The 24,345-nt window shown below is 56.3% G+C and overlaps 2 protein-coding genes across 58 annotated transcripts in view; one reads left to right on the forward strand and one right to left on the reverse strand.

Annotated features, from left to right (window-relative positions):
* The window catches only part of ANKS3 (ankyrin repeat and sterile alpha motif domain containing 3), a 39,312-nt gene extending 20,261 nt beyond the window's left edge, over window positions 1–19,051 (forward strand). For 15 of the 50 annotated variants that reach the window (XM_085017695.1, XM_085017692.1, XM_085017698.1 and 12 more), the window contains 13 exons: window positions 934–1,015; window positions 5,260–5,395; window positions 9,558–9,716; window positions 12,484–12,621; window positions 13,097–13,206; window positions 13,558–13,725; window positions 16,538–16,662; window positions 17,046–17,187; window positions 17,504–17,676; window positions 17,973–18,058; window positions 18,365–18,448; window positions 18,534–18,624; window positions 18,701–19,051. In XM_085017695.1, coding sequence (XP_084873821.1) covers window positions 934–1,015; window positions 5,260–5,395; window positions 9,558–9,716; window positions 12,484–12,621; window positions 13,097–13,206; window positions 13,558–13,725; window positions 16,538–16,662; window positions 17,046–17,187; window positions 17,504–17,676; window positions 17,973–18,058; window positions 18,365–18,448; window positions 18,534–18,613 — 1,483 coding nt within the window. In that variant the 3' untranslated portion in view covers window positions 18,614–18,624; window positions 18,701–19,051. Of the gene's footprint in view, window positions 1–933; window positions 1,016–5,259; window positions 5,396–9,557; window positions 9,717–12,483; window positions 12,622–13,096; window positions 13,207–13,557; window positions 13,726–16,537; window positions 16,663–17,045; window positions 17,188–17,503; window positions 17,677–17,819; window positions 18,059–18,364; window positions 18,449–18,533; window positions 18,625–18,700 lie in introns of all 50 variants that reach the window. The other 35 variants (XR_014840896.1, XR_014840895.1, XR_014840891.1 and 32 more) reach the window with 12 other exon arrangements.
* NUDT16L1 (nudix hydrolase 16 like 1) lies at window positions 13,752–24,324 on the reverse strand. 8 transcript variants are annotated; one of them, XM_085017763.1, is made up of 7 exons: window positions 24,185–24,324; window positions 23,918–24,082; window positions 22,960–23,175; window positions 21,829–21,988; window positions 21,493–21,753; window positions 20,542–20,644; window positions 19,269–19,552 (listed from the first exon to the last, which is right to left on the reverse strand). In XM_085017763.1, the coding sequence occupies exons 3-6, from the start codon at window positions 23,001–23,003 to the stop codon at window positions 20,543–20,545; spliced, it is 567 nt and encodes a 188-aa protein (XP_084873889.1). In that variant the 5' UTR covers window positions 23,004–23,175; window positions 23,918–24,082; window positions 24,185–24,324; the 3' UTR covers window positions 19,269–19,552; window position 20,542. The 8 variants fall into 8 exon arrangements, 6 of the variants coding, with proteins under 6 accessions (XP_084873888.1, XP_020942347.1, XP_020942346.1 ...); XM_085017762.1 differs by having other exon boundaries at window positions 13,752–19,552; window positions 20,542–20,764; window positions 22,960–24,082; XR_002342434.2 differs by lacking the exons at window positions 22,960–23,175; window positions 23,918–24,082; window positions 24,185–24,324 and having other exon boundaries at window positions 13,752–19,552; window positions 20,542–20,764; window positions 21,423–21,753; window positions 21,829–22,091.
* Between the last annotated feature and the right edge of the window lie 21 nt (window positions 24,325–24,345).

The raw sequence follows: 24,345 nt of genomic DNA on the forward strand, positions 1-24,345 counted from the left end.
CCGTGGGTGGGGTTGGTCACGTCTGACTCAGTAGGGCAGCTGGCGAGGCAGCTCAAGGCCAGAGGGCAGGGAGCCCCCGCCTGGGTTGACAGGCTCAAGACGAAGGGGCACAGGGAACTGTCCCGCCCAGGCACCGAGGCACAGGGATGGCCCTGGCTTTTCCGTGCATCTGTCGGGTGCAGTCCTTTAAGCTGCCTGCTCCTGATTCTCTGTCTGAAAACAGGGTAGCAATGCCTGCGGCTTAGAGCTGTTAGACACTGCTCGCCCCGGTTGGCGTCAGTGATTTACATGCTGCTAAGAAAGAAAAATGCACCTCATTTATTGACATTCGGACTTCAGCAGTGCTGAAATGTGAGAACTGTGTTCCTGAGAATGGATGAAAACCACTAGTTTGCTTGCTTCCTGTCTTCTAGACCAGGTGAAACCAGTGAGGCCTGGGAGGCATCTGCAGAGAGCACTGGTTTAACCATAAACAAGCATGAAAAATAAGCACACCAGATTCCAGGTGTGGCAAGGGCAGGGTAGATGGCAAGGGCAAGGTAGATGGTTAGGCCTGGAGCTTTGGGCAGGGTTCCTGGAGGATGCTGAGCCCGTGAGGCAGGCTGTCTGGATAGGCGGCTGGGAGGGAGTCGCTGTCTGTGAGTGTGAAAGGCCGCCGCTGCTCCTTGCTGGGGTTAAGTGGAGTCGGAGACAGCAGGTGGAAATGGTTAAGCAGGAGCAAAGACGGGGGATGGTTTGTCTTTAGAACCCGAGAGGTGAGCGCTGGGGTAGAAACCAGGAGAGCGGACGGGCCGACGTGCTCTCGGGGCTCGTCCCTCCCCGTAAGGCCGAGGGAGTCCTCTGGCCCCAGGACAGGCGGTTTGTCTGCAGCAGGGACACTTCTGCCTGCACAGCTTATCTCCGCTGATCATCTGCCGTGTCTCCATCCTGCAGGGAGCCCGTGTATGGATTTACTCCTCTGATGGAAGCAGCTGCTGCAGGCCATGAGATAATCGTGCAGTATTTTCTCAATCATGTATGTGACCCCGCTTGTTAGCTTATAGTTTAGTCACAGTAAGTGAACAGTCATCTCCCTGGGGTGTAAACTACAAGAGAGTTTTCTGCTACACACAAATAAGTGCTCTTTATACTTTATTCAACACCTTTTCATTGAGCATCTGTTGGTGCCAAGTGCTGAGCCGTGCTTAGGCATTAGGGGAACAATGGCGAGGAACCGTAAACGCCTATTCCTGGGATAATTCTGGAAATACTGTGATTTGAGAAGTGTGGGAAAATATCACTAAGAAGTCAGTGGCACTTGGAGTTCCTTCAGGCTGTGGTGCCCTGGGTTAAGAATCTGACTGCTTGGGAGTTCCCTTTGTGGCTCAGTGAGTTACAAACCCAGCTAGTATCCATGAGGATGCAGGTTCAATCCCTGGCCTGGCTGAGTAGGTTAAGGGTCTGGTGTTGCTGTGGCTGTGACATAGGCCTCAGCTGCAGCTCCATCTCTACCCCTAGCCTGGAAACTTCCATATACTGCAGGTACAGCCATAAAAGGGGGAAAAAAAAAAAAGAATCTGACTGCAGCAGCTTGGGTTGCTGTAGAGGCGCTGGTTCTGTCCTCGGCCTGGCGCAGAGGGTTAAAGGATCTGCTGTTTCCACGCCTGTAATGTAGGTGGAAGCTGTGACTCAGGTTCAGCTCCTGGTCCGGGAACTTCCATAAGCCTTGGGTGTGGCCATTAAAAAAAAAGTAAGTAGGAGTTCCCATCGTGGTGCAGAGGAAACGAATCCAACTAGGAACCGTGAGGTTGCAGGTTCGATCCCTGGCCTCGCTCAGTGGATTAAGGACCCCCGCCCAGTGGATTAAGGACCCGGCGTTGCCATGAGCTGTGGTGTAGGTCGCAGACGTGGCTTGGATCTGGCATGGCTGTGGTGTAGGTCAGCAGCTGTAGCTCCAATTAGACCCCTAGCCTGGGAACCTCCAAATGCCACAGGAACGGCCCAAGAAATGACAAAAAGACAAAAAAAAAAAAAAAAAATATTATAGTCGATTTAGTGTTCTGTCAGTTTCTGCTGTACAGCAACATGACCCCGTCATACAACACATACGTTCTTTCTCTCACGTTGTCCTCCACCATCCTCGTCACAGGTGACTGGATACAGTTCCCTGTGCTGTACAGCAGGACCTCATGGCTTATCCACTCCAGATGTAACGGTTTGCATCTACTAACCCCAAAATCCCAGTCCAGCCCTCTCCCTCTCCATCCTTCTTGGCAACTACACGTCTGTTCTCCATGTCCATGAGTTTGTTTCCGTTGTGTAGCTAGTGCCATTTGAGCCATGTATTAGATTCCAGATATGAGTGATATCATATGATATTTGTCTTTCTCTTTCTGAGTGACTGTGCTTAGTGTGAGTCTCTGGTTGCATCCATGTTGCTGCAGATGTCATTATTTTGTTTTTCTTTTTATGGCTGAGTAGTATTCATCTGTTAATGGGCATTTAGGCTGTTTTCATGTCTTGGCTATTGTGAGTAGTGCTGCAATGAACATAGGGGTGCATATATCTTTTTGAATGCAAGTTTCGTCTGGATATATGCCCAGGATTGGGATTGCTGGATCATATGGTGGTTCTATATGTAGTTTTCTGAGGAACCTCCATACTGTTCTCCATAGTGGCTGTGCCAATTTGCATTCCCACCAACAGTGCAGGAGGGTTCCCTTTTCTCTACACCCTCTCCAGCATTAGTTATTTGTAGACTTATTGATGATGGCCATTCTGACCTGTGTGAGGTGGTACCTCATTGTAGTTTTGATTTGCATTTCTCTAGTAATTACTGATGTTGAGCATTTTTTCATGTGCCTGTTGGCGTCCGTATGTCTTTGGAGAGATGTCTGTTTAGGTCTTCTGCCCATTTTTCAGTTGGGTTGTTTGTTTTGTTGTTGTTCAGTTGTATGAGTTGTTGTATATTTTGTTTGTGTATTTTGGACAATAAGCCCTTGTCAGTTGCATGAAACTATTTTCTCCCATTCTATAGGATGTCTTTTTGGTTGTGTTGGGTTTTTTTTTGTTTGTTTGGTTTTTTTTTTTTATAGTTTCCTCTGCTGTGCAAAAAGCTTTAAGTTTGATTAGGTGCCATTGGTTTATTTTTATTTTTGTTTTTATTTCTGTTGCTTTAGGAGCCTGACCTAAGCAAACATTTGTACAGCTGATGTCAGAAAATGTTTTGCCTGTGTTCTTTTCTAGGAGTTTTATGGTGTCGTGTCTTACGTTTAAGTTTTTCAGCCATTTTGAGTTTATTTTTGTGCATGGTGTGAGGGTGTGTTCTAGTTTCATTGATTTACATGCAGCTGTCCAATTTTCCTGCACCACTTGCTGAAGAGACTGTCTTTTTCCCGTTTCATATTCTTACCTTCTTTGTCAAAGATTAACTGACCATAGGTGTCTGGGTCTATTTCCGGGATCTCTGTTCTGTGCCATTGGTCCGTATTCTGTTTTTGGTACCAGTACTGCACTGTCTTGATGACGGTAGCTTTGTGATATTGCCTGAAGTCTGGGAGAGTTATGCCTCCTGCTTGGTTTTTGTTCCTCAGGATTGCTTTGGCAATTCTGGATCTTTTACGGTTCCATATAAAATTTTGAACTTTTTTTTTTTTTTCCCCGACTTTTTGCCGTTTCTTGGGCCGCTCCAGCGGCACATGGAGGTTCCCAGGCTAGGGGTCGAATTGGAGCTGTAGCTGCCAGCCTCCGACGCCAGAGCCACAGCAACGCAGGATCCGAGCTGCGTCTGTGACCTACAGCTCACGGCAACGCCGGATCATTAACCCACTGAGCAAAGCCGGGGATCGAACCCGCAACCTCATAGTTCCTAGTCGGATTCATTAACCACTGTGCCACAACAGGAACTCCATATAAAATTTTGAATTGTTTCTTTTAGTTCTGTGAAAAATGTCATGGGTCATTTGATAGGGATCGCATTGAATCTGTAGATTGCTTTGGGTAGTATGTCCGTCTTAACAGTATTAATTCTTCCAGTCCAGGAGCATGGAATATCTTTCCATTTCTTTTCTTTCTTTCTTTTTTTTTTTTTTTTTTGTCTTTTTGCCTTTTCTAGGGCCACTCCCACAGCATACTGATGTCCCCAGGCTGGGGGTTGAATCAGAGCTGTAGCTGCTGGCCTGCTCCAGAGCCACAGCAATGCGGGATCCGAGCCGCATCTGCGACCTACACCACAGCTCACGACAACGCCAGATCCTTAACCCACTGAGCAAGGCCAGGGATTGAACCTGCAACCTCATGGTTCCTAGTTGGATTCGTTAACCACTGCGCCACGATGGGAACTCCTCTTTCCATTTCTTTGAATCCTCTTTAATTTCCTTGATTAATGTTTTATTGTTCTCAGCATATAAGTCTTTCACCTCCTCGGTCAGATTTCTTCCTAGGTATTTAATTTTTGGGGTGAGGTTTTGTTGTGTTTTGTTTTGGTCTTTGTAGGGCATTACCCATGGCATATGGAAATTCCCAAGCCAGGGGTCACATCAGAGCTATAGTGTCAGCCTGCACCGCTGCCACAGCAACGCCAGATCTGAGCCAAGTCTGTGACCTACACTGCACTTCACAGCAATGCCAGATCCTTAATCCGCTGAGCGAGGCCAGGGATTGAACCTGTGTCCTTATGGATACTAGTCACATTCATTAATACTGAGCCACGATAGGAACTCCTGGGGTGAGAATTTAAAAGGTATCTTATTTTTGTATCCCTTGTCTACTGTTTCATTGTTAACGTTCAGAAATTGGTTGCATTTCTGTATACTAATCTTGTGTCCTGCTACTTTGCTGAATTCTTTGATCAGTTTGAGTAGTTACTGTGTGGAGTCCTTAGGGTTTTCTCTGTATCGTGTCATGTCATCTGCATAGAATGGCAGTTTTACCTCTTCTCTCTCAACTTGGATACCTACCTTTTGTTTCTTTTGTTCGTGTGATTGCTGTGGCTAGACTTCCAATACTGTGTTGAGTAACAGTGGTGAGAGTGGGGAATTCCTATTGTGGCTCCGTGGTAATGAATCTCACTAGGATCCATGAGGACGCAGGGCAGCCCTAAAAAGCAGAAAGAAAGAAAGTTGTCCACTTCTTCTAAGCTGTCAGATTTGTTGGCCTGTCATTGTTCATAGTATTCTCTTTGGGGTTTTGTATTTCTGCAGCATCTGCTGAGATTTCAGTCTGGGTGAGGGTGCTTTGCAGGCGAAGTCCTAACTCTTCTTCTTTCACGAACTTTCACAGGGAGTCAAAGTGGACACGAGAGACCACAGTGGGGCCACGGCCCGGATGCTAGCCAAGCAGTATGGACACATGAAGATCGTGGGGCTGCTGGACGCTCACTCGGCTTCTCTGCCCAAGAGCCTCTACCGGAGCCCAGGTGCCTGGGCCAGGCCTGTGCTGGCATCCTCCCTACCCCCTTGGCTCCTGGGGTCTTGTGGGGACCCCCCCCAACCCCCTGCCAGCCCCAGGCTGAGGGGGGCGACCACGCTCACGGGACCACCCTGAGTTTTGTTTCTTGACTTTGCTCTGGTATCGGCGGCCGTGCGTATGTGTTACTTTTATGTTGTCAGAGTCATCAGTCTTGCATTGTCTCTGGGTTTTTAGTGGGCAAATCTTTGTGATGCCCTGGTTGCACAAGAATGTGCCCGTGGTTTCCTCTAGTACATGCGTGGTTTCCCTTCTCCGATGCATTTGCACGGCATTTTCCCGGGTGGTGTGAGGTATGGTTTTTTCCCAAGGCCACCGCGTTGTCCAGCATCATTTATGTCGAGTCCATTTTGACCTGTGATCTGAGAGGCCGTCTTTACCATGTATTCTGCGTTTGTTGTTGTGTTCGGGGCTGTTTCTGGGCTTCCTGATCAGTTCCACTGGGCTCTACACGCCCCCCGACCCCCTGTGAGTGATCGGCTTCCTCCGACATGTGTTACTGTCCGATGGGCACCCCCCATAGCTTTCCTTGTCCAGCGTTTCCTGGCATGTGCTTATTTTTCTGTGTGATCTTGAGCCTCAGCTTGTCTGGCTCCTTTAACATGGCCTGGTGTGGGCGGAGTTGTTTTTGTTACTGACTGTGCCCATGGCACTCGCAAGTTCCTGGGCCAGGGATCGAATCCACACCACAGCAGTGACCTGAGCCACTGCAGTGACAACGCTACATTCTCTCTCTCTCTTTTTTTTAGGGCTGCATACACAGCATGTGGAAGTTTCCAGGCTAGGGGTTGAATTGGAGCTGCTGCTGCCAGCCTATACCACAGTCACGTGGGATCCCAGCCGCGTCTGTGACCCACACCACAGCTCACAGCAGTGATGGATCCCCAACCCACTGAGTGAGGCCAGGGATCGAACCCACACCCTCATGGATGCCCGTTGGGTTTGCTACCACTGAGCCGCAACGGGAACTGTTAACTGCCTCTCTGTTGGTCGATTGTCCCTTAAGAACAAGGGGCGTCGTTTTGTTCTGGTGTCCTTTTGTGTCTTACAGGAGGTTTTAAGGTTTTCCTCACAGGCATTTTGTGTGTAACTGAAGCTTGTCCCCAAGTGTCTGACTTGCCCCGTTGCTGCTGTTAACGCGTCACCCCTGGTGCTGCTGTCATTGCCTCCCAACCACCCGTCTGTGCCGAGGACGGCGGCTGGTGGTGGTGCCGGTTTTGTGTTCTGCCGCCTTGCTGAACTCTTTCCTCATCTGGGTTGGTTTTCTTATTGATTCTCTAGGGTTTCCAGCTGTACACCATGGAACCCGCACATGGACGCGGGTTTATTTGTTCCCGGGTTTTCATACCTCCGTTTTCTCTTCTCTTGTCGTGGTCACGGATCCCTCTGGTAGCTGCTGAAGGAGCTGGAGGTAGCGGGCATTCCCTGTGGCCCTGATCCCTGCAGAGATGCCGCACGCGGAGTAGGGTTTGCACATGGGCTGTCCTGTTGAGGAAGTGTTTGTCATTCCATGTAGGTGTGTACACACACACACACACACACACACACACAGTTTCCTTTTACAGCCACACCTGCAGCAATGGAAATCTGCAGGTTGGGACTGAATCCAAGTTGCAGCCGAGGCCTGCACCACAGCCACGGCAACGCTGGATCCGAGCTGCATCTGTGAGCTACGCTGTAGCTTGCAGAGTGCTGGATCCTTAACCCACTGAGCAAGGCCAGAGATTGAACCCGCATCCTTATGGAGACTGCATTGGGTTCTTAACCTGTTGAGCCACAACAGGACCTCAACATGTCCCATGTTCTTTTTTGTTTTAAATTTTATTGAAGTGTATTTGATGTACATTGTTATAATTTCTGCAATAATAATTTCCTGTACACTCACACATACATACATGTATATTTTTCTTTCTTTCTTTTTCAGCTGCCCCCCAGCATGTGGAGTTTCCAGGCCAGGGATCAGATCTGAGCCACAGTACAACTGGATCCCTAACTCTCTGGGCCCAGCCAGGTATCTAACCTGCGTCCCAGTGCTCCAGAGACACTGCCAGACCCATTGTGCCACAGTAGGAACTCCAATTCCTATATTATTGAAAGTGTTTTTTCCTTTTCTTTCTAGGGCCACACCTGTGGCCCAAGGTGGTTCCCAGGCTAGGGGTCGAATCTGAGCTGCAGCTGCTGGCCTACACCACAGCCACAGCAATGCAGGATCCGAGCTGCTTCTGCAACCTACACCACAGCTCATAGCAACACCAGATTCCCAACCCACTGAGCAAGGCCAGGGATCGAACCCTCATCCTCATGGATACTCCTACGATTCGTTTCCCCCGAGCCACGACGGGAACTCCCTTTAGAGTTTTTATAGGATAAATGTTGAATTTTATGAAAGGCTCTTTCAACACCTATTGAAGAGATGGTGGTTTTCTTGGTAAATCCATTCATACAGCGTGTTGTATTAGTGAATTTCCTAATAGTGAACCAACTTTCCTGGTGTGCTCGTCTCTTATGTGGTTTTGGATTCTGTCTGCTAAGATGTTGTTATTTTTGTGTGGCTGTTCATTCCTAAGGGAGATGGGGCTGTCGTTGTCTTCTGTCTGTACCAGGTGTAGGTGTCCCTGTTATACTTGCTTCATAAAAGGGACTGGAAAGGTCCCTTCCCTACTCTGCTCTAGGACAGTTCACATAGCCTTGGTCCCACGTTGTCTCTGAAGCATTTTCCTGTGACACCGTCTGGGCCTGGACTTTGTCCTCGCCCCTCTTCTGTGTGGTTTTCTCCTAGACCCTCTAGTCTCTGTGCAGAGAGTGGAGTGAGCTTCGAGAAACCCCTGCTGGCCCGGGTGTCCCCTCCTCCCGGGAGTCCAGGGGCGCTGGCATCTTCGGGGTCTCCAGGCGGTGCTGGGCTGTGGTGTCTGTGGGGTCCTGTCTCTTCTGACCCCCCAGGGGTCGTGTCAGGAGGTTCAGACTCGGGGATTGCCTTTTCCTTGGCTCCGCCTCCTTGTGCATTGACATGGGATGAGTCCTTCAGCCTGGGCTCGGATGGACCCTGCCTCTGCCTGGCCGCTGGCGGGTGGGGGTGTGGCCGCCGCGGGGGCTGGGTGACTGGGCCCGTGACGCGCTGTCCGGGCAGTGACTGGGTTGAGCTTTCGGTTCACACTGCTGTGAGCCCGCTCCCTTTCCAGGACCTCGGTAGAGGGTGTAGTGAAATTCAGGGAATGACGAAAAGCTATAAAACGCTAACAGCTGTGGGCACTGTGAGCTCTTAAGTGTGACGGTTTGAAATATTTCGTAAACTGAACACAGCCGTCAGGTGGCACTCATTTCCCACAAAGTTGTTCATGTTGAGAATATAAAATCGCTCAGAGTTCCCTGGTGGTGCGGCAGGTTAAGGACCCAGCGTGGTCACTGCTATGGTGCGGGTTGATCCCAGGCCCAAGAGCTTCCACATGCCACAAGTTTGGCCAAAAAAAAAAAAAAAAAAAAAAAAAACCCAAAAAACGGACTTGCTTAAGGAGTTGTGGCTAATGTTGCTTTATGTTTATGATGGATGGATCTTAGTTGCCACTTCAAGTTAGAATTTATTTCTGACCTTAAACCTTGTACATGCTTATTGTAAAAACATGCTGGAAACTCAGGGAGAGGGACAAGATAGATCCCCTCAGGAGTTCCCATCGTGGCGCAATGGTTAACGAATCCGACTAGGAACCATGAGGTCGCGGGTTTGGTCCCTGGCCTTGCTCAGTGGGTTAACGATCCGGCGTTGCCGTGAGCTGTGGTGTAGGTTGCAGACGCGGCTCGAATCCTGCGTTGCTGTGGCTCTGGTGTAGGCCAGTGGCTACAGCTCCGATTGGACCCCTAGCCTGGGAACCACCATATGCCATGGGAGCGGCCCAAGAAATAGCTAAAAAGACCAAAAAAAAAAAAAAAAAAAGATCCCCTCAGGCTTCGCATTCTTGCTGCCCCCCAGGTGCTGCTGTGGCCCATCTGGACAGTGACATCCTGAGAAAACTTTTTTCATTTAAGAAAACCAGTTATGATTTCGTCCAGTTGGTTATGAGGGTTAGTAAATTAGCCCATCACTGAACAAAGTGTCTTCGTTTTGGTATATGATTCAGAAAAATATGAAGATCTAAGCTCTTCGGATGAGTCCTGCCCGGTTCCTCAGAGGCAGAGGCCCTGTCGGAAGAAGGGCCTCAGCATCCATGATGGGCCGCGAGCCTTGGCCAGGATCACGGCCATTGGGCTCGGAGGCAGGACGCGGCAGCCTCGCTATGGTGAGTACCCTCTGTTGCCCGAGGCTCTGACACTTGGGCTAGGATGCTCCTAGAGAACGGGCGACCCCCAGGCTCCTGACAGGTGGGCCAGCGCATGGGGGCAGCAGCTCCAGGGCTCAGAACTGAGTGCAGGGGTGGAGACGCATCAGTCGTTGGCTAGCTCTTGGGTTCTGCTTCCTCCTCTGGTCTTCCTGTCCACTGGTTACACTTACAGAGAGAGCTTTCTCCCCTGCAGCAGAAAAGTGGCTGAGCTCAGACCCCCCTTACCAGGTGGGTGGGTCAGCCCGGCAGGGAGATGTGGCCGTCGGGTCCTCCCCCCATCTCTGCTGCGTCCCCCGCCCCTGTCCTCTTTTCTGCACGTGTGGATCTGAGCGCTGTCAGGTGGTACACACGTACCCATGGGCCTGAGCCCTGAACCCCGAGTTTACAGGCCGCCTGAGTTCTGAGACCACAGCTCCCGAGTGTTGCTTGCCTTGCTCTCGGGGACCAGGCGCCGAGGCTGTTGCGGTGAGTTGGGCTCGATGCTCGCCTGCTGTTCAGATCAAGTGATTGGGCCTATGTGTGAGTTTCTGAGTCCTCAGTGGCCCAGCTGCCGGTCCAGTGAGCAGCCCTCTGCGGCTGGGCGGGAGGACCCCACTCCCAGTCAGGACCGTGAGACGGCTCGATTCCCTTCTTCGACCTTGGAAGGGGTCCTGGGGCTGACCGGGAGCTCCAGGCCCCCCTTTCTGGGCGTCCTGGGTGAGGGCACCCACGTCTTGTCTGGTGGCTGGGATCACAGGCCCTGGGATGTGACACAGGGCCTGTCCCTTTGGAGAAGCCCAGGCCACGTGTCCTGAGATGTGGTTGGGGAGTAGAACAGTTGGGCGTTACCCCGGAAGTGGAATTAATCTGTGTAGCCAAACAACAGAGGCTTTAAAAATGGAATTCTTGAGAGTTGCTCTTGTGGTGCAGTGGGAACGAACCCAACTAGTATCCATGAGGATGCGGGTTCGATCCCTGGCCTCACTCAGTGGGCTAAGGATCCAACATGGCCGTGAGCTGTGGTGTAGGTCACAGATGTGACTCAGATCCTGTGTTGCTGTGTCTGTGGCGTAGACTGGTGGCTACAGCTCCAATTAGACCCCTAGCCTGGGAACTTCCATATGCCATGAGTGTGACCCTAAAAAGCAGAAAAAAACAGAAGGATTTTTTCAGGTTACCAGCGCTGTCTGTACCCAGTTCTTTTCATGCTCCTTGGAGACGGCTGGGCGACCGTTCACCAGACTAACGGTGGGAGCTGTCTCTTGGTTGTGGCATTTCAGGTTTTGTTCTTCCTCTTGTACCTTCTGATATTTAAATTTTCTTTAGGTGCACATATGGTCTTTGCCAGCAGTTAAAAAAAACCTATTTTGAATGATGAATTTCTAACTACAGAGAGGTAAAGAAGAATTCATCAGTTACCTGTAGCCCCATTAGCTCAGCTCTTTCCTGCGAATATGCGTCCTGTCTCTGGGGCAGGGGCAGAATTAGAAGCACACACTCAGGTTTGCCTTCTGCCTCCTCTTGTTTTCTCGCAAGCAGGTATAGTCACGGGTTATGTGTTTGCTGTTGCTGCTGTTAATGTTTAGCCTGATCTCGGGAGACAGTGAGCGTGAATGACTTGAAGTGAGACCTTAGTTCCCGCCCCAGGAGATGAGCCTGGGCAGCCTGGGTGAAAACGGGAGTCTCAGCCACTAGACCCCCAGGGGCTGGAGGCTAGAAGCAGAGCTGCCCTGACCCTCATCCCCTCAGGAAAACTGGAACTTTGTGCGGAAATCAGGCTGTAAAACAGGCATGAAACCTAAAAGCACAGAAGATGCGGGAGAGCACACCGAGAAGCAGTTCAGGAGCCCAAAGCACCCTCGCAGGGGAGCGTGGGTGCCCTGCGCCTGGGGGCCGTGCCCGGGGAGATTCAGATCACGTCCGTAGGGCACTTCTTTGGGTCTTTGTTTTCCTCCAGCCGTCCCCGGCCTTGTTTCTCACACCTGATGGGACCCAGGGCCCTCCCTTAGCCGGGGTGGACCCCAGCGTGGGGTCAGCGCTATGGGATGGATAGCGCTCGACCCCTCGAGGAGCCTTTCTGCCCTGAGCTCAGCCTGAGAGACGCGGTCTTGGCTTTTCACCCCGTCTCGGCTTTTCACCCCGCTGAGCTCCGCCCTGCTCTTGGCTTCTCCTTGCCGGGTCGGGGAAATGAGCTCCTGTCTGCTCAGCCAGCGGCAGCCCAGCTCCTGGCAGCCCTGGGGCCGCGTCTGCCCCCTCCCTCCAGCCCAGGGGCTCTCAGCTTCCTGCTCGGCCGGGTCTCCAGCTGGGGGGCTGGCCTGAGCAGGAGCATCCTGTGCAGGCAGGGGCAGAGGGCGGGAAGGCGTGTGTGCGAGAGACATTTCCAGCTACAGGAGGCCCTCGCGGTATAGTTTTTTTGGCTCAGGAACCTGTAAATGCAGCTTGATGGAACTGGAAAAGCAACAGTGTGGCGTGACGGAGTGGGCACCAGCTGTGGTCACTGCTGGGCCTGGCTCCACTGTCACCCGTTCTTGGACACTGGCTAAGCCCTCAGGCCCTGTCCTCACTTGCAGGCTGCATGGACGCGCCCCCATGACGGTGGCGGGTGGAGCCTGCCAGTTGGGTAGGACTTGCCCGCCTCTTCCGGGGGCTCCCCTCAGGGCCATTCCTCTGAAGGAGGTGGCCGCGTGTGGGGAGAGCTTGTCTGCCGCTTGTGCGTGTGGATGTACGTGCCCCCTTGTGTCCACAGAGCAGGTGCTTCCACGGGGCTACGTCACCTTCAACAGCAGTGATGAGAGCCCGCTGGGAGAGAGGGGCCTTTGCTACAGGGACGTCACCTCCCCCATCAACGACCGGGATGTGGAGAGCAGCAGCAGCAGCAGCCGGGGTACGCGGGCTCCCCCACACCTGCCCAGTGGGGCGTGCGGCTGTGACGCTCCGTCCGTCAGAAGACGGGGGGGGGGGGTGGGTTAGAGAAGGTTCTGGCTCATAGGAGCAGAGTCAGAGAGCGGTGTGGGGGCAGGAGAGGAGGCGTCTTGGCACAGGCTCGGGGGAGTCAGTCCAGACCAAGGGTTGAGCCCTTGGCCGTGAGCCTCGGGAAACGCCGTTCGTTGTTTGCCGAGTGCCCTGTGTGCCCAGCCCACTTCTAGATGCTGCACTTAGCAGCGAGCAGAGCACACCTGCCGTGCGGTGGGCTGGGGGTCGGGGGGCAGGCTTGGCCGGGCAGCAGGCAGCAAGCGGAAGGAAACGGGGACCTGCTAAGGGGCTGGGGTACTGTGAATGAAGGCGCTTGGGTGTGGGGCTCTGGGGCGTCGCCACGGGCGAGGCCTGTGGTCAGGCGTTCCCGTCCTCGCCATTGTCAGAAGAACATACCTTCTGTGCCAATCTTGGGGCCGCAAGGAGCAGCAGCAGCAGTGAGGGCCTGGCCAGGGCCCCGGGACTCAGCAGCGAGGCCTCCCTGGAGAGCAATGAGGTGACGTGCCCCCCTTTCCCGGTGTCGTGGGGATGCCACGCAGCGCCCTGGCGGTGAGCGGGGCTGGTTCAAGTATGGACCGCGTGTCCACGCGGCGCCCGGCTGGCTGGGGCCTGGAGCACCGCTGGGATTGTGGCACCGGGGCTGCGATGGGGGTCACCGAGGAGGGGCCTCCGTGGCAGGTGGCAGGGGGCGGGGGTGTTTCGTGAAGGGTTTGAGCTTCCCCATCCGGTGAGGGGGGTGTACAGATCAAGATGCAGACACCGGGGTGGGGCAGGGAACAGACTTGGGACACAGCCATGTTAGCTGGGAGCCCAAAGAGTTACTTTGAACACACACCTCTCACTACAGGATTCGGATCATGCACGTAAAAGCTTGGTTCGCAAACAAACTAAAAGTTACCTGAAGGCCAAGAATCGTCACAGCAGCAGTGACAGCCAGTGGTCTCCCAGCACTGGGACTTCTTGTGCCCCAGGATCTGTCCCCCAGACCGACAGGGCCCCATATTCAGGACCCCAGGTAAGACCGCTGTTAAACGAGGCTGCTTTCTGTGGTTGGAGGCATTTATTTGTACTTCCGACGGGCCAGGCGTTGCTGAGAGAAAAGCGGGGTGTTTCTCCCCCAGATGAGCCGTCCAGCTCCTGGGGCTGAACGGATTCCTGACAGTGAGAGGGGCCGGCTGCAGTTGCGCCCCGTCCCTGTGCACAGGAAGGCTGTCCCTCTGCCCTGGGCTTCCGCGCCCGGCTCGCCCTCCCTGAGCACAGGCAGCAGCACAGGACCAGTTGCCCAGTGCTGCTTTCAGGCAACAGCGACGGGATGCATGTGAGGCAGAGACAGTGGCACTTAGGACTTAACGAGAGCCGTGATTTTTGCATTTCTCGTCTCCGCTGCTCTGGCTCAGCACCTTCTCGGGGATGAGACAGCAGCTCCCTGAGGTGTAAGTGGCACAGCTCTGGCCCCCAAAGCCTGTGCTTCTGCTGCTTTCTCCTCTCAGCCCCTCTGTGCTCCGTGTTTCCAGACACGACGAACGGCTAACCTCTCAATGCCTCAAACACATGCTGACCGGAGACCTTAAATCAGCTTCTCAGAACATGTTCCAAGATCCAGCGTACATGCTTGGCAGAGGAACCAGTGGGGTGAGGGATTTTGACGGAGTCCCCCCAGGTGGGACCATGGGCAGGGCAGTGGAGCCTTGGACAGCTGGGCCCCTGCTGTCCCCACCTGCCCCTGCCATGGCTGGCACGGTGCATCCCACTGCGTCCTGGGATAGGGGTTGGGACAGGGGTGTGGCTGTGAAGGTGGCTGCCCCTCACCCTTCATGCACGCACATTGGTGGGAGCCTGGCTAAACCATCTGCAAGACCTGCCTCTGGGTTGGGGTTTCGCACATAGCAGAGCAGCTCCCTGGCTTCCAGAATCTGCTGATCAGTGCTCAACATGGGCTTTGTAAAAAAACAGAAAACAAAAAGAATAAAATATGTTCCAAGAGTTTTTTTTAAAAAAAAAAATCCTACATGTAAATCGAATATCAAAGTGATAGAAATAAGAATAAGTCACATAGGAGTTTCTTTGGGATCAGCAGGTTAAAGATCCAGTGTCACCATTGCAGTGTCTCTGGTAATTGCTGTGACACAGGTTCAGTCCCTGGCCCAGGAACTTCCACATGCTGTGGGTATAGCCAAAAAATTTGAAGATGGGAAAAAAAAAAAAGGAGTTCCCATTGTGGGCTCGATGGGTTAAGAACTCAACATAGTGTCTGTGATGATGCGGGTTCGATCCCTGGCCTCGCTCAGTGGGTTAAGGATCTGGTGTTGCCAGAAGCTGTGGCATACATCTGGTGTGGCTGTGGCATAGGCCTGCAACTCTGGTTTGACCCCAAGCCTGGGAACTTCCGTATGTCGCGGGTATGGCCTTAAGAGAAAAAAGGAAAGAAAAAATTAAAGGCTAGACGGAAATATGCATAGTTGACTCATGAAAAAAAACCCAAAAAACAAATAGAAATTCTGGAGTTGCAAATACAATAATAGAAGTGAAAATTTCGCTAGAGGGATTCAACAGCAGATTTGACCACACAAAAGAGTCAGAAAACTTAACATAGATCAGCTTGAGGCTTTACAGTCTGAGAAACAAAGAATGAAGGAAAATGCCTTTGAGACACCAGCAAATGTAACAAGTATGTCATGGTGTTCCTGGGAAAGAGGAAGAGAAAAGCAGAAAAAATTTTTGTTTTGTTATTTTCTTTTTAGGGCCACATCCATGGCATATGGAAGTTCCCAGGCCAAGGGTGGAATCAGAGCCGTGTCTGTGACCTAAACCATAGCTTGAGGCAACACCAGAGCCTTAACCCAATGAGTGAGGCCAGGGATTGAACCTGTATCCTCATGAATACCAGTCAGATTGGTTTCCGTTGAGCCACAACGGGAACTCTGCTCATCGGCTTTTTAAACTGCTGAGCCATGTGGGAACGCCATAAAAAATGTTTGAAAATAGTCACATCTGGGAGTGGGTTAAGGATCCAGTATTGCTGCACCTGTGGCTCAGATTTGATCCCTGGCCTGGGAACTTTCATGTGCTGTGGGTGTGGCCAAAGAAGAAAAAATCAGCTGTATCTTCAAATTAGATCCAAAAATGCATTTGCACATCCAGTAAGCTGAAAGCTCTACTGTGGTTAAACTCAGAGCCACCCCTGGACGTATCACGAAGTGTCAGAAAACAAAGCCGCCTGGAAGAAGAGACCAGCGACTCTGAACAAGCCAAGAGGGTCCCGGGAGGTTAAGACCATGTGTCTCCTTAGAAACCACGGAGACCAGGAGACACGACATGACACAGTCAGAGGCGCGAACGAAACCTCCATCAGGGACGTGACATCCAAGAAGTCCCCGCATGGCACAGCGGGTTTAGGATCCTGCATTGTTGCAGTGCTGGCAGAGGTCACAGCAGTGGCTCCAGTTTGATCCCTTGGCCCTGGAAACGTATATGCAGCAGGCATAGCCCAAAAAAGGGCAGCATCCAGCAAAAACTCCCCCAACGTGAAGGCGAAATGCAATGGCCTTGGGTCAGCAGAGGCTGAGAGAAGCCGCTGCCGCAGGCCTGCCTGCAGTGCACCTGCCCCTGCTCAAGTGAAGACGCTGGTCCAGCGATCCCCGCGGGCTGCCCATGTCCCTGGTGGACACGGAGGGGCTGGCCTGTATTTCTGCACACTTGGTGTCAGCAGGGCTCAGAACCGGCCACCTGCTCAGCAGCAGGAAGTAAGGCGGCTCTCCCTTCAGTGCCTGTCTTGTCTTGTCCCCGTGTCCCTGTCCTCGCTCACATCTTGGCTCCTCACCCTCCAGGACCTGGCCGCGCTGCTGGAGCAGATCGGCTGTCTGAAGTACCTGCAGGTGTTCGAGGAGCAGGACGTGGACCTCCGCATCTTTCTGACCCTCACCGAGAGCGACCTGAAGGAAATTGGCATCACGTGAGTGGGAGGGGGTGACCAGGAGGCCCGGGAGCAGCTTCCGGACCGAGAGACAGCGCTCTGCCTGCGCCCAGCACTCCTCCACCCCCGGGGCCCCGAGCTGGCCTGGCGGATGTAGCCGGGCGTAGGGTACCTCGGTGTTTCCCACCCACTCTTGAAAGGGTCCCAAGTTGGCAGATGGGTGTCCACAGCCTGGGGCTGGTGGCCCCAGCTCCCTGTCCCATGAAGGCAGCCGGGCGGGGTTACGATGCCTCATGATACTCTGCCCTGGGGCCTGGGGGCTTCTCTCCCATCAAAGCTGGGCTCTTCCCAGGCGTTGGTCTTGCTCGAGGACAGCCTGTGGAGCCTCCGTGTGCTGAGCTGTGTCCTCATTCCTGCTGCAGCTTGTTTGGGCCCAAGAGGAAGATGACCTCTGCCATCGCCCGCTGGCACAGCAGCGCCCGCCCCCCGAGTGATGCCCTGGAGCTGGCCTATGCCGACCGGCTGGAAGCCGAGATGCAGGAGCTCGCCATCCAGCTGCACAAGGTCAGTGCGCGCGGAGATGGCGAGTGGGCTGTGTGCAGAGGACACGGCCAGGGAGGTGGCAGGAAGGTGGCAGACGAAGGCTCAGCCATGCACAGAGAGGAGGGAGGGTGAAGGCAGCGGGTGGCAGCGCAGCTCGCAGGGAGGCCCCAGAGCAGGGGAGGCTCCAGGTGGAGACAGGCCGCCTTGGGCCAGGAGAGGGTGGCAGGCGGACGGACACCTAACGTGGGCTGGGGCACCCAGCCCAGCAGTTGTAGCCTGGTGTCCCTGTGCCTGCTGCCTGCTCACCCAGCCCCGCCTGCCCCCTTTCCCGCTGCAGCGCTGTGAGGAGGTGGAGGCCATGCGGGGCCAGGTGTCGCAGGAGCAGGAGCTGCGGGCCGTGGTGGAAAGCTGCCTCCTTGAGCAGGACAGCGCCCGCAAGGACGTTGACACGCAGCTGCAAGAGAGCCGGGCCCTCGCCCGGGACGCCGCTCTTGTCCTGGACCAGCTGCGGTGAGTGAGCATCCAGGCTGCCCACGTGGGCCAGAGCCAGGCGAGTCCCTCTTTGCTCCAGGTTCTTCAAGCTCCGGGTCGTTTTCAGGGCCTCCTGGGGTCCCCCTGCCCCGCCACTTCACTCCGGCCGTTCCTCCTTGTAGGGCAGACCCGGCGGCAGAGGGGCCCGAGAACCTGCACGCCTTGTGCAGGGCCTTCTCGGCGCGGCCTCACGGCGTGAACCCACCTCGTCCTCGGAGGAGGTGTCCGCCCTCGCCAGGCCTCCCCTGACCGGTGCTGGGTTTCACGTCCCGCAGAGCCTGTCAAGCTGAGCTTTCAGCCCGAGTGCAGCAGGACGGGCCCCCACTCGGGGCGGCCACGGGCCCAGCCCTCCCCACAGCGGGTAAGGAGAGCAGCGTCCCCTGGCCGGGTTCTCCCCTCGTCTCGGCGTGGTCATCACACACCGACACCCAGGTCCCCTCACGCGCCCAAGCCCACACGTGTCTGTGCTGTCCCTCGTGGGGGCCTCCGGGCCGTGGCTGCCAGTCCAAGAGCTCAAGGGACTTGTGCAGCCCCGGGCTAGGCCACCCCGGGGCAGGGTCCTCTGCAGGCAGGAGGAGAACACGCTGACCAAGGGGGTGACTTGGGAAGATGGGGCGGGGCCTTTGGGCACGCAGACCCCAGGCCCACCCAGCCCTCCGCCCTGCAGACCCCAGAGGCTGGCAGGCCTCCCTGCGGGCCCTGAGCCTCGCGGAGCTGGCGGGAGCCCTCGAGGACCGCGTCCGGGAGATGGGTGAGTCCGAGCCCACACCTTGCCCCTGCCCGTGCCCCCAGCCCCCCGGACTTGCAGAGCGCTAACTGTCTGTTCGTGGCCGCAGGGCGAGTGCTGTGCTCCGTGACCCAGAGTCTGGAGAAGCTGCAGGTGCTGAATGGGAGGGAGAACTGGCGGGAGCCTTAGCCGGGGGGACGGTGAGTGTCGGCCTAGGACGCTGGGACGCCGCATGGCGGAGTGAGCACTCCCTCACACCTTCCCTTCCCTCCTCAGAATCTGACATGGGGTGACTGATCCACCCTGAAGCCGTGAGCCCGGAGGACAGGAGGGCAGTGAACGAGCGGCTGCAGCGGCCAGGGCCAGAGGACCGGGCCCCAGGAGCGGCCAGCAGACAGAGGCAGGACGGGGCTGTGACTGGTGCGAGCAAGGGCAGCGAGGCCCACACCGAGGCGGGACCAGGGCCTCTGGTCCCAAACCTGGGCATAGGGCCCAGAGCAGGCAGGGCTTGGGGGAGCATGTCCCCAGACACCGCAGGCGCCACACAGAGGTCCGCCCAGATGGGTGAGGACCAGGCACCTGTGCAACATATGTCATTTGCTGGAAAATAAAATTTAAGATAGGCTGGTGAGGGGTTCGGGTCTGGTCACTCAGCCTGCAGCACCAGCTGCTCAGCCACACCAAGAGGAAGCCCCGCCAGGGCCCTCAACCCCGTGCTCAGCATGGGGCCAACCGGGCGACCCCCGATGTCCCACTTATCCCTCTGTGTGGAGGGCCACCTGTGTCAGAGCCCCCATGGTCCCAGAAAGCTACTCGGAGAGCAAAGCACGTCCTGGAAAACAGGCAGGGTGCAGGTGTTTTATTTACAGAGCAAGGTGCCCTCGCCCACGCGTGTCTGCCGCCCCGTTGAGGCTCTAAGGTGGGGCACTGGGCAGGGCCGGGAGCACTGAGTTCCTTACCAGGCCAGGCTGGCGCCGTGGGGACTGTCAGCGTCACTGAGGCGTCTTTCTGGACAGTGTCGAAGAGACGGCCCGTGCTGACCTTCCTGCCCTGGGGGCTCTGCCGTTGGCATCCTGCGCATCCAGCCAGTGCTGCCAGACCATCTCCTTGCGGCACCTTCAGCCTGTGCTGGGGACAGAGAAGGGAGGAGCAGCAGGCTCAACCCTGGTGCCACCAGGATTTGGGGCCGGGGGGGAGACAAGGTTCTCTCACTGTCCGTCTCAGCAGCAAAACCAAGCCCAAAGCCCAGAGTGTCCCCAGCTGGCACTGTCACAGGACACGGAGGTGGCTGGCACCCCCCTGGATGGGATGCCTACACCTGCTCCACTCTGAATGGTGCCCAGAGCCTGCTCTCAGGCCTGGCCCTGCCCTCCAGGTCCCTGGGTGGTAGGGACAGGGATACCCTTGTGCACCCATCCTGAGGCCTACGGCCAAGACCAAAGAACACAGGACAGGACAGCCAAGGAGCAGCCGGACTGTCCTGCCTCCAGCAGCTCCATCTACAGCAGACCCCATGGCCCTGTCTGTCCTCAGGGACCAGGCCCTGGCGGGTGATACTGCCTTGAAACCGCACCACAGATAAAGCTGAAAACAAAATTACATGTAACATCCTATCCGGGGCTGGCTTTAAAAAAAAGCAAACCCCAAACTCCTTTTATTTACCAAGTGACTGTCATCATGAGCAACAGCCAACCGTCACCTGGCCGCGAGCCAGGTGAGCAAACAGCACGCAGCTCCAAGAGTAAACTGAGGCTTCCCTCCCCCAGGCCTGCTACGCCGAGCAGGATGCAGGAACCCGGTCAACCCAAAGCTGCCCCCACAAGGACAAGACTGGCGAGAACAAACCCGCTTCTCCAGGGCCCATGTGTGGGTTCCCTTAACCCAAGTGGCCAATCAGGTGACACCTGGGGCTCCCCCAGCTGGTGAGACACGCAGAGGAGAGCCCAGGTACCCAGGGCACCACCCAGTGCCTGCTCAGGGTGAGCAGAGGTGACAGATGCCCACTCCCCATGCAGTGAGCCTGGGGCTCAGAAACAGGCTGCAAGACAGACTCCCACACAAACTGAGGGCCCAGCCACAGAACTAGGGGAGGGTGACAGACAAGGCACAGGAGCAACCTCAGGAGGAAGATGGGAGCAGCTTCTCCAGGGCCTTCTTCTGCTTTTCCGTGGCTGCAGCCAAGGCCTCAGCCAGCTTTTCCTCCGGCATCATATTGAGCACCTTGAGGGCAAAGAGGAGCTGGTACTTGGCTGTGCTGATGAAAGCGTTGCTCAGGAAGTTGGGAAAGCCACCAACTCGGTCCTTCTGGGTGTACAGTGGGACACGCACAAGTCCCAGCACCTGCATGGAGAGGAGACCTGGTTTGGGACCAGGTCCCCATGTGGATGACATGGCCCTGGCAAGGGGCGCTCCTGAGCTGCTAGGCCAGGGGAAGGACAGCCAGGTTGCCAAGGACACAATGGGACACCCCGGCGGGGTCTGGTGAGGCGGAAGCCAGCCAGCTCCCTTGGAGCAGCACAGCGCCTCTCTTCCCCAAGCGAGCTTCAAGGCCACCCCATGCACATCAAGTCCCAGGCCCCATCCACTGGCAGGAAGCCCCTCGTCCACACCCCATGCTCCCTCTGTCACCTGGTAAATCCCAAACACCCAAGTGTCACTCCCAATCCTTCCAGACTATGACACCCACAAACAGAGCCTTCACTCCCCCACCGTGAGATCTTGGCCCTTGAACTCAGACCTACAAGATCCTCTTTTGGCTCTTCGGTTTCGCACCTCCCCGGCAGGCACCGCCCCTTCCCATCCTCCCACCGATCCCACTCCCCACTCCCAGGATTGGCAATGGCAGGCAGCAAGGCAGATGGAACACAGCCCCGAGGGAGCCCCAGCCCCGGCTCCCCTCCCAGCCCACCCCCGACCCGTGGTCCCTCTCCCCACCCCGGAGCTGGAGACAGCGACACCCTCCCAGCCCGGCCTGGGGACCCTCAGGGGGACGTGTTACCCATCGGTGCCTTCCGCGGGGCCAGAGCCAAACCCCGGGGCGGGGGGCGGGGCCCGGGCGGCGGCCCCACCTCCAGGCCGTGGTCGCGCGAGTGCACCGCGCTGATCTCCACGGCGTGCAGCTGCTCCAGCGTCAGCTGCCGCGCGTACAGGTGCGCCACGACGCGGTGCGGGCCCTCGGTCAGGTGTGAGCTTAAGTAGTCTGCCTCCGTGAGGCGCAGGCAGCCCAGGCCCAGGCCCAGCACCCGGTTCAGTCCGTCCTCCAATGACCAGAAGCGCCGGTCCACGAAGCCCCCGGGAAAGCCCAGCAGCCCGTCGAAACGCATCTGCATCTGCAAGGGAGCGTCAGGGTCACGGGCGCGAGTCCGAGTGGCGCCCGGTCCCCGCCCGCCTGCCCGCGTCCTCACCAGCACCGAGAAGCGCATAGGGATGCGGCCGAAGAGCTGCCCGGGGTTTGCAGCGTACAGCATGGCGTGGCACGAATGGCTCCAGCCCGGCCCAAGACGCATCGCCTCCACCCGGCTGATCTGCTTCAGCTCCGGGACTGCCACGGTCGACATCTTGGCACTACCCACCGCCGCCCAGACACCGCCCCTTAAGTGCATGCGCGGGCCCGCCCCGCCGCACCCAACCAATCCGCGGGAAGCCGCGCCCCTGGGCCCCGCTCCTCCGCCAATCGCTGACCCGCGCCGGGGCCGAGCCCATCGCGACGCTCAGAGGCGTCGTTGCGAAGCGGGAGGGGCGTGCGCAAAGGGGAAGGCGGTTCGCGCCCAGCTGTCACCCAACAGCCGCGCACCCCGAACCGGCACCGCCCACGATCCTAGAAAACCACAAGGCCCAAGATGCAACGCGACAACCGAGCCCGCACGAGCCGAGCGCAGATTCGGATTCGGGTTCCCAGACGCGCGGCGCCTGCGGGGTTGGGGCGCTACCTGCAGGCGGTGCAGCCTGTGGAGTCTGGACTCAAACTGCGCGTCTAGAAGAGGGCAGGGAAAGCCCTAGCAATTATACTGCCCTCCGCCTTCCCCCGCGCCTCTTCGGGAGCACAGCCGCGCCGGCTTCCCACCGTCAGCTCCAGGCCGGGTTGGCGCCTGTCCCTGGGCGTGCGGGCGCCCCCTGCCTGCCCCAGGGGGCTCAGCCGAGCCTTGCGGCCAGGAGGCACAATGCCAGCCCATGGTTCTGCTGCCGGTTAAACACAGCCTGGCAGAGTCCAGCTACCCCCCGAGTCCAGCCCAGCCCTGAACTGGGGGTGGGCGGTGAGGAACTCGGGGACTTCCTGAATCCAGCCTGCTGGGGCAGAAGTGATTTAGATTCCGGGCAGGGAGCTTCCCAGCGCAGCGCCCAAATACCCGTGTCAGGGGCCATATAGGCCAGGTACTCCCCCCTTTAGGAACCTGGGGCTCAGATGAACGGGACTTGCCTGAGGGCACCCAGCAGTTTGTGAGAGCCAGGATCCTACCCTCGAATTCCACCTCTCCTACCCAGTGTCCGCGCAGAAAACCGTGCAGCTTCTGGGGACGAGGGCCTGAGTCACTTACCAGCGTCTGTACCGGAGAAGGCAGGCACTACGGCTCCGGAGCATCAGAAACAGCAGCTGCGGCAGAGCAGCAGGCTCCCCCGGGTTCTGTGGTGCTACTCACTCCATCAGGTAGCCCAAGCTCCATTTTCCCCCCGCGTGGTCCTCTGCCAGGGTTGGGGCTGCCGCAGCAGGGAGGCAGCCGCAGCTGGCAGTGGGAGGCCAGACTCTAGGGAGACTAAAGGTGTTTGAAGGGAAGGACCCAGGCATTAATAAATAAAGGTGTTTGAAGGCTCGCCTCAGGCATTAATAAAGGAGGTGGGCCCGTGGTGGGAGACCCAGTGCAGCCAATGCAAAAACCTGTGTGACTGAAAGGCCTTTTCCACACCGAGACCGTGGCAGACCGGGGACCCCCGAGGTTGGCAGGCCTTCCCTGGGGCAGGGCCAGGCCAGCTAGGAAGGCTGGCTCCACCCTTGAGTGCCTGAGTCAGAGGGCACTGCTGGCTGGCCGTGGTTCGGGCAGTGCTGCAGTGGGCGTGCTGGGGCACCAGCCTCTCCCCATGCAGAGGCTGCTTGCTGGTCAGGGGAGCTCAGGCTGAGCAGAGGGCCCCAGCTGGGCTCCAGCGTCCTGGCAGCCAAACCTGCCCTCCAATCCATTTCCCCCGAGGACAGCTGGAGAAAGTCGCTCCCTTGCTTAGCAGCCTCCAATTGCTCCTAGGGCAAAACTGGGCCCCCACAAAGTGTCTGCACCCCACACCCCAGCTCTGACACTTCAGCCACTCCGTGGACACAGTAGACCCACTCCTGCCTTTGCACTTGCTGAGCCAGCTGCCTGGGGTGCTCTTCCAGGCCCAGCTCCTTGGCATCCTTTAGGGCTCAGCTGAAACGTATCACAGAAGCCCTCCCCAAACACAGGCTAAATCAGCACCACCTCGTTAGCCACCGACCCCCTTCCTAACTGTAATCACATGTGGTTAGACCTGAATCACTTGCGTAGCATCTCACTGACTAGAACGCAGGCTCCCAGGGGCCTGGCGCCTTCTGCTTTCTGCTGGCACAGCAGGCACTCAGTTCACGGCGGCAAGAGGAACTAGCGACGGCTACGGCCAAAGCAATTGCATAGCTGGAGGCCTGGGCTCTTCCACCTGCTCAGGAAACAGAGCCAAGTCCCAAGGGTCCCTCCCCTTTGCTCCAACCCGACAATCAGCATAATGCCGACCCCAAGAATAACAAGCAGCAGCACTCACGCCCTCCCGGAAGTCCTATGTCACATCACACATGAGGGAACAGTGGCTGCAGCCACAAGCAGGCACTTGCGCTGCTCTGAGTGTGTCAGAGCTGCCACTCAGCTGTCCTGCCTCCCGAGAAACAACCCAGTCCTGTGGAGCTGTGCATGGAGGGAAAAGCG

Source organism: Sus scrofa, chromosome 3 (genome assembly GCF_054392235.1).
Source record: "Sus scrofa isolate SSC_HxYL_T2T_F1_AM1 chromosome 3, Sscrofa_HxYL_maternal_Yorkshire_Landrace_v2.0, whole genome shotgun sequence".
Taxonomy (NCBI): domain Eukaryota; kingdom Metazoa; phylum Chordata; class Mammalia; order Artiodactyla; family Suidae; genus Sus; species Sus scrofa.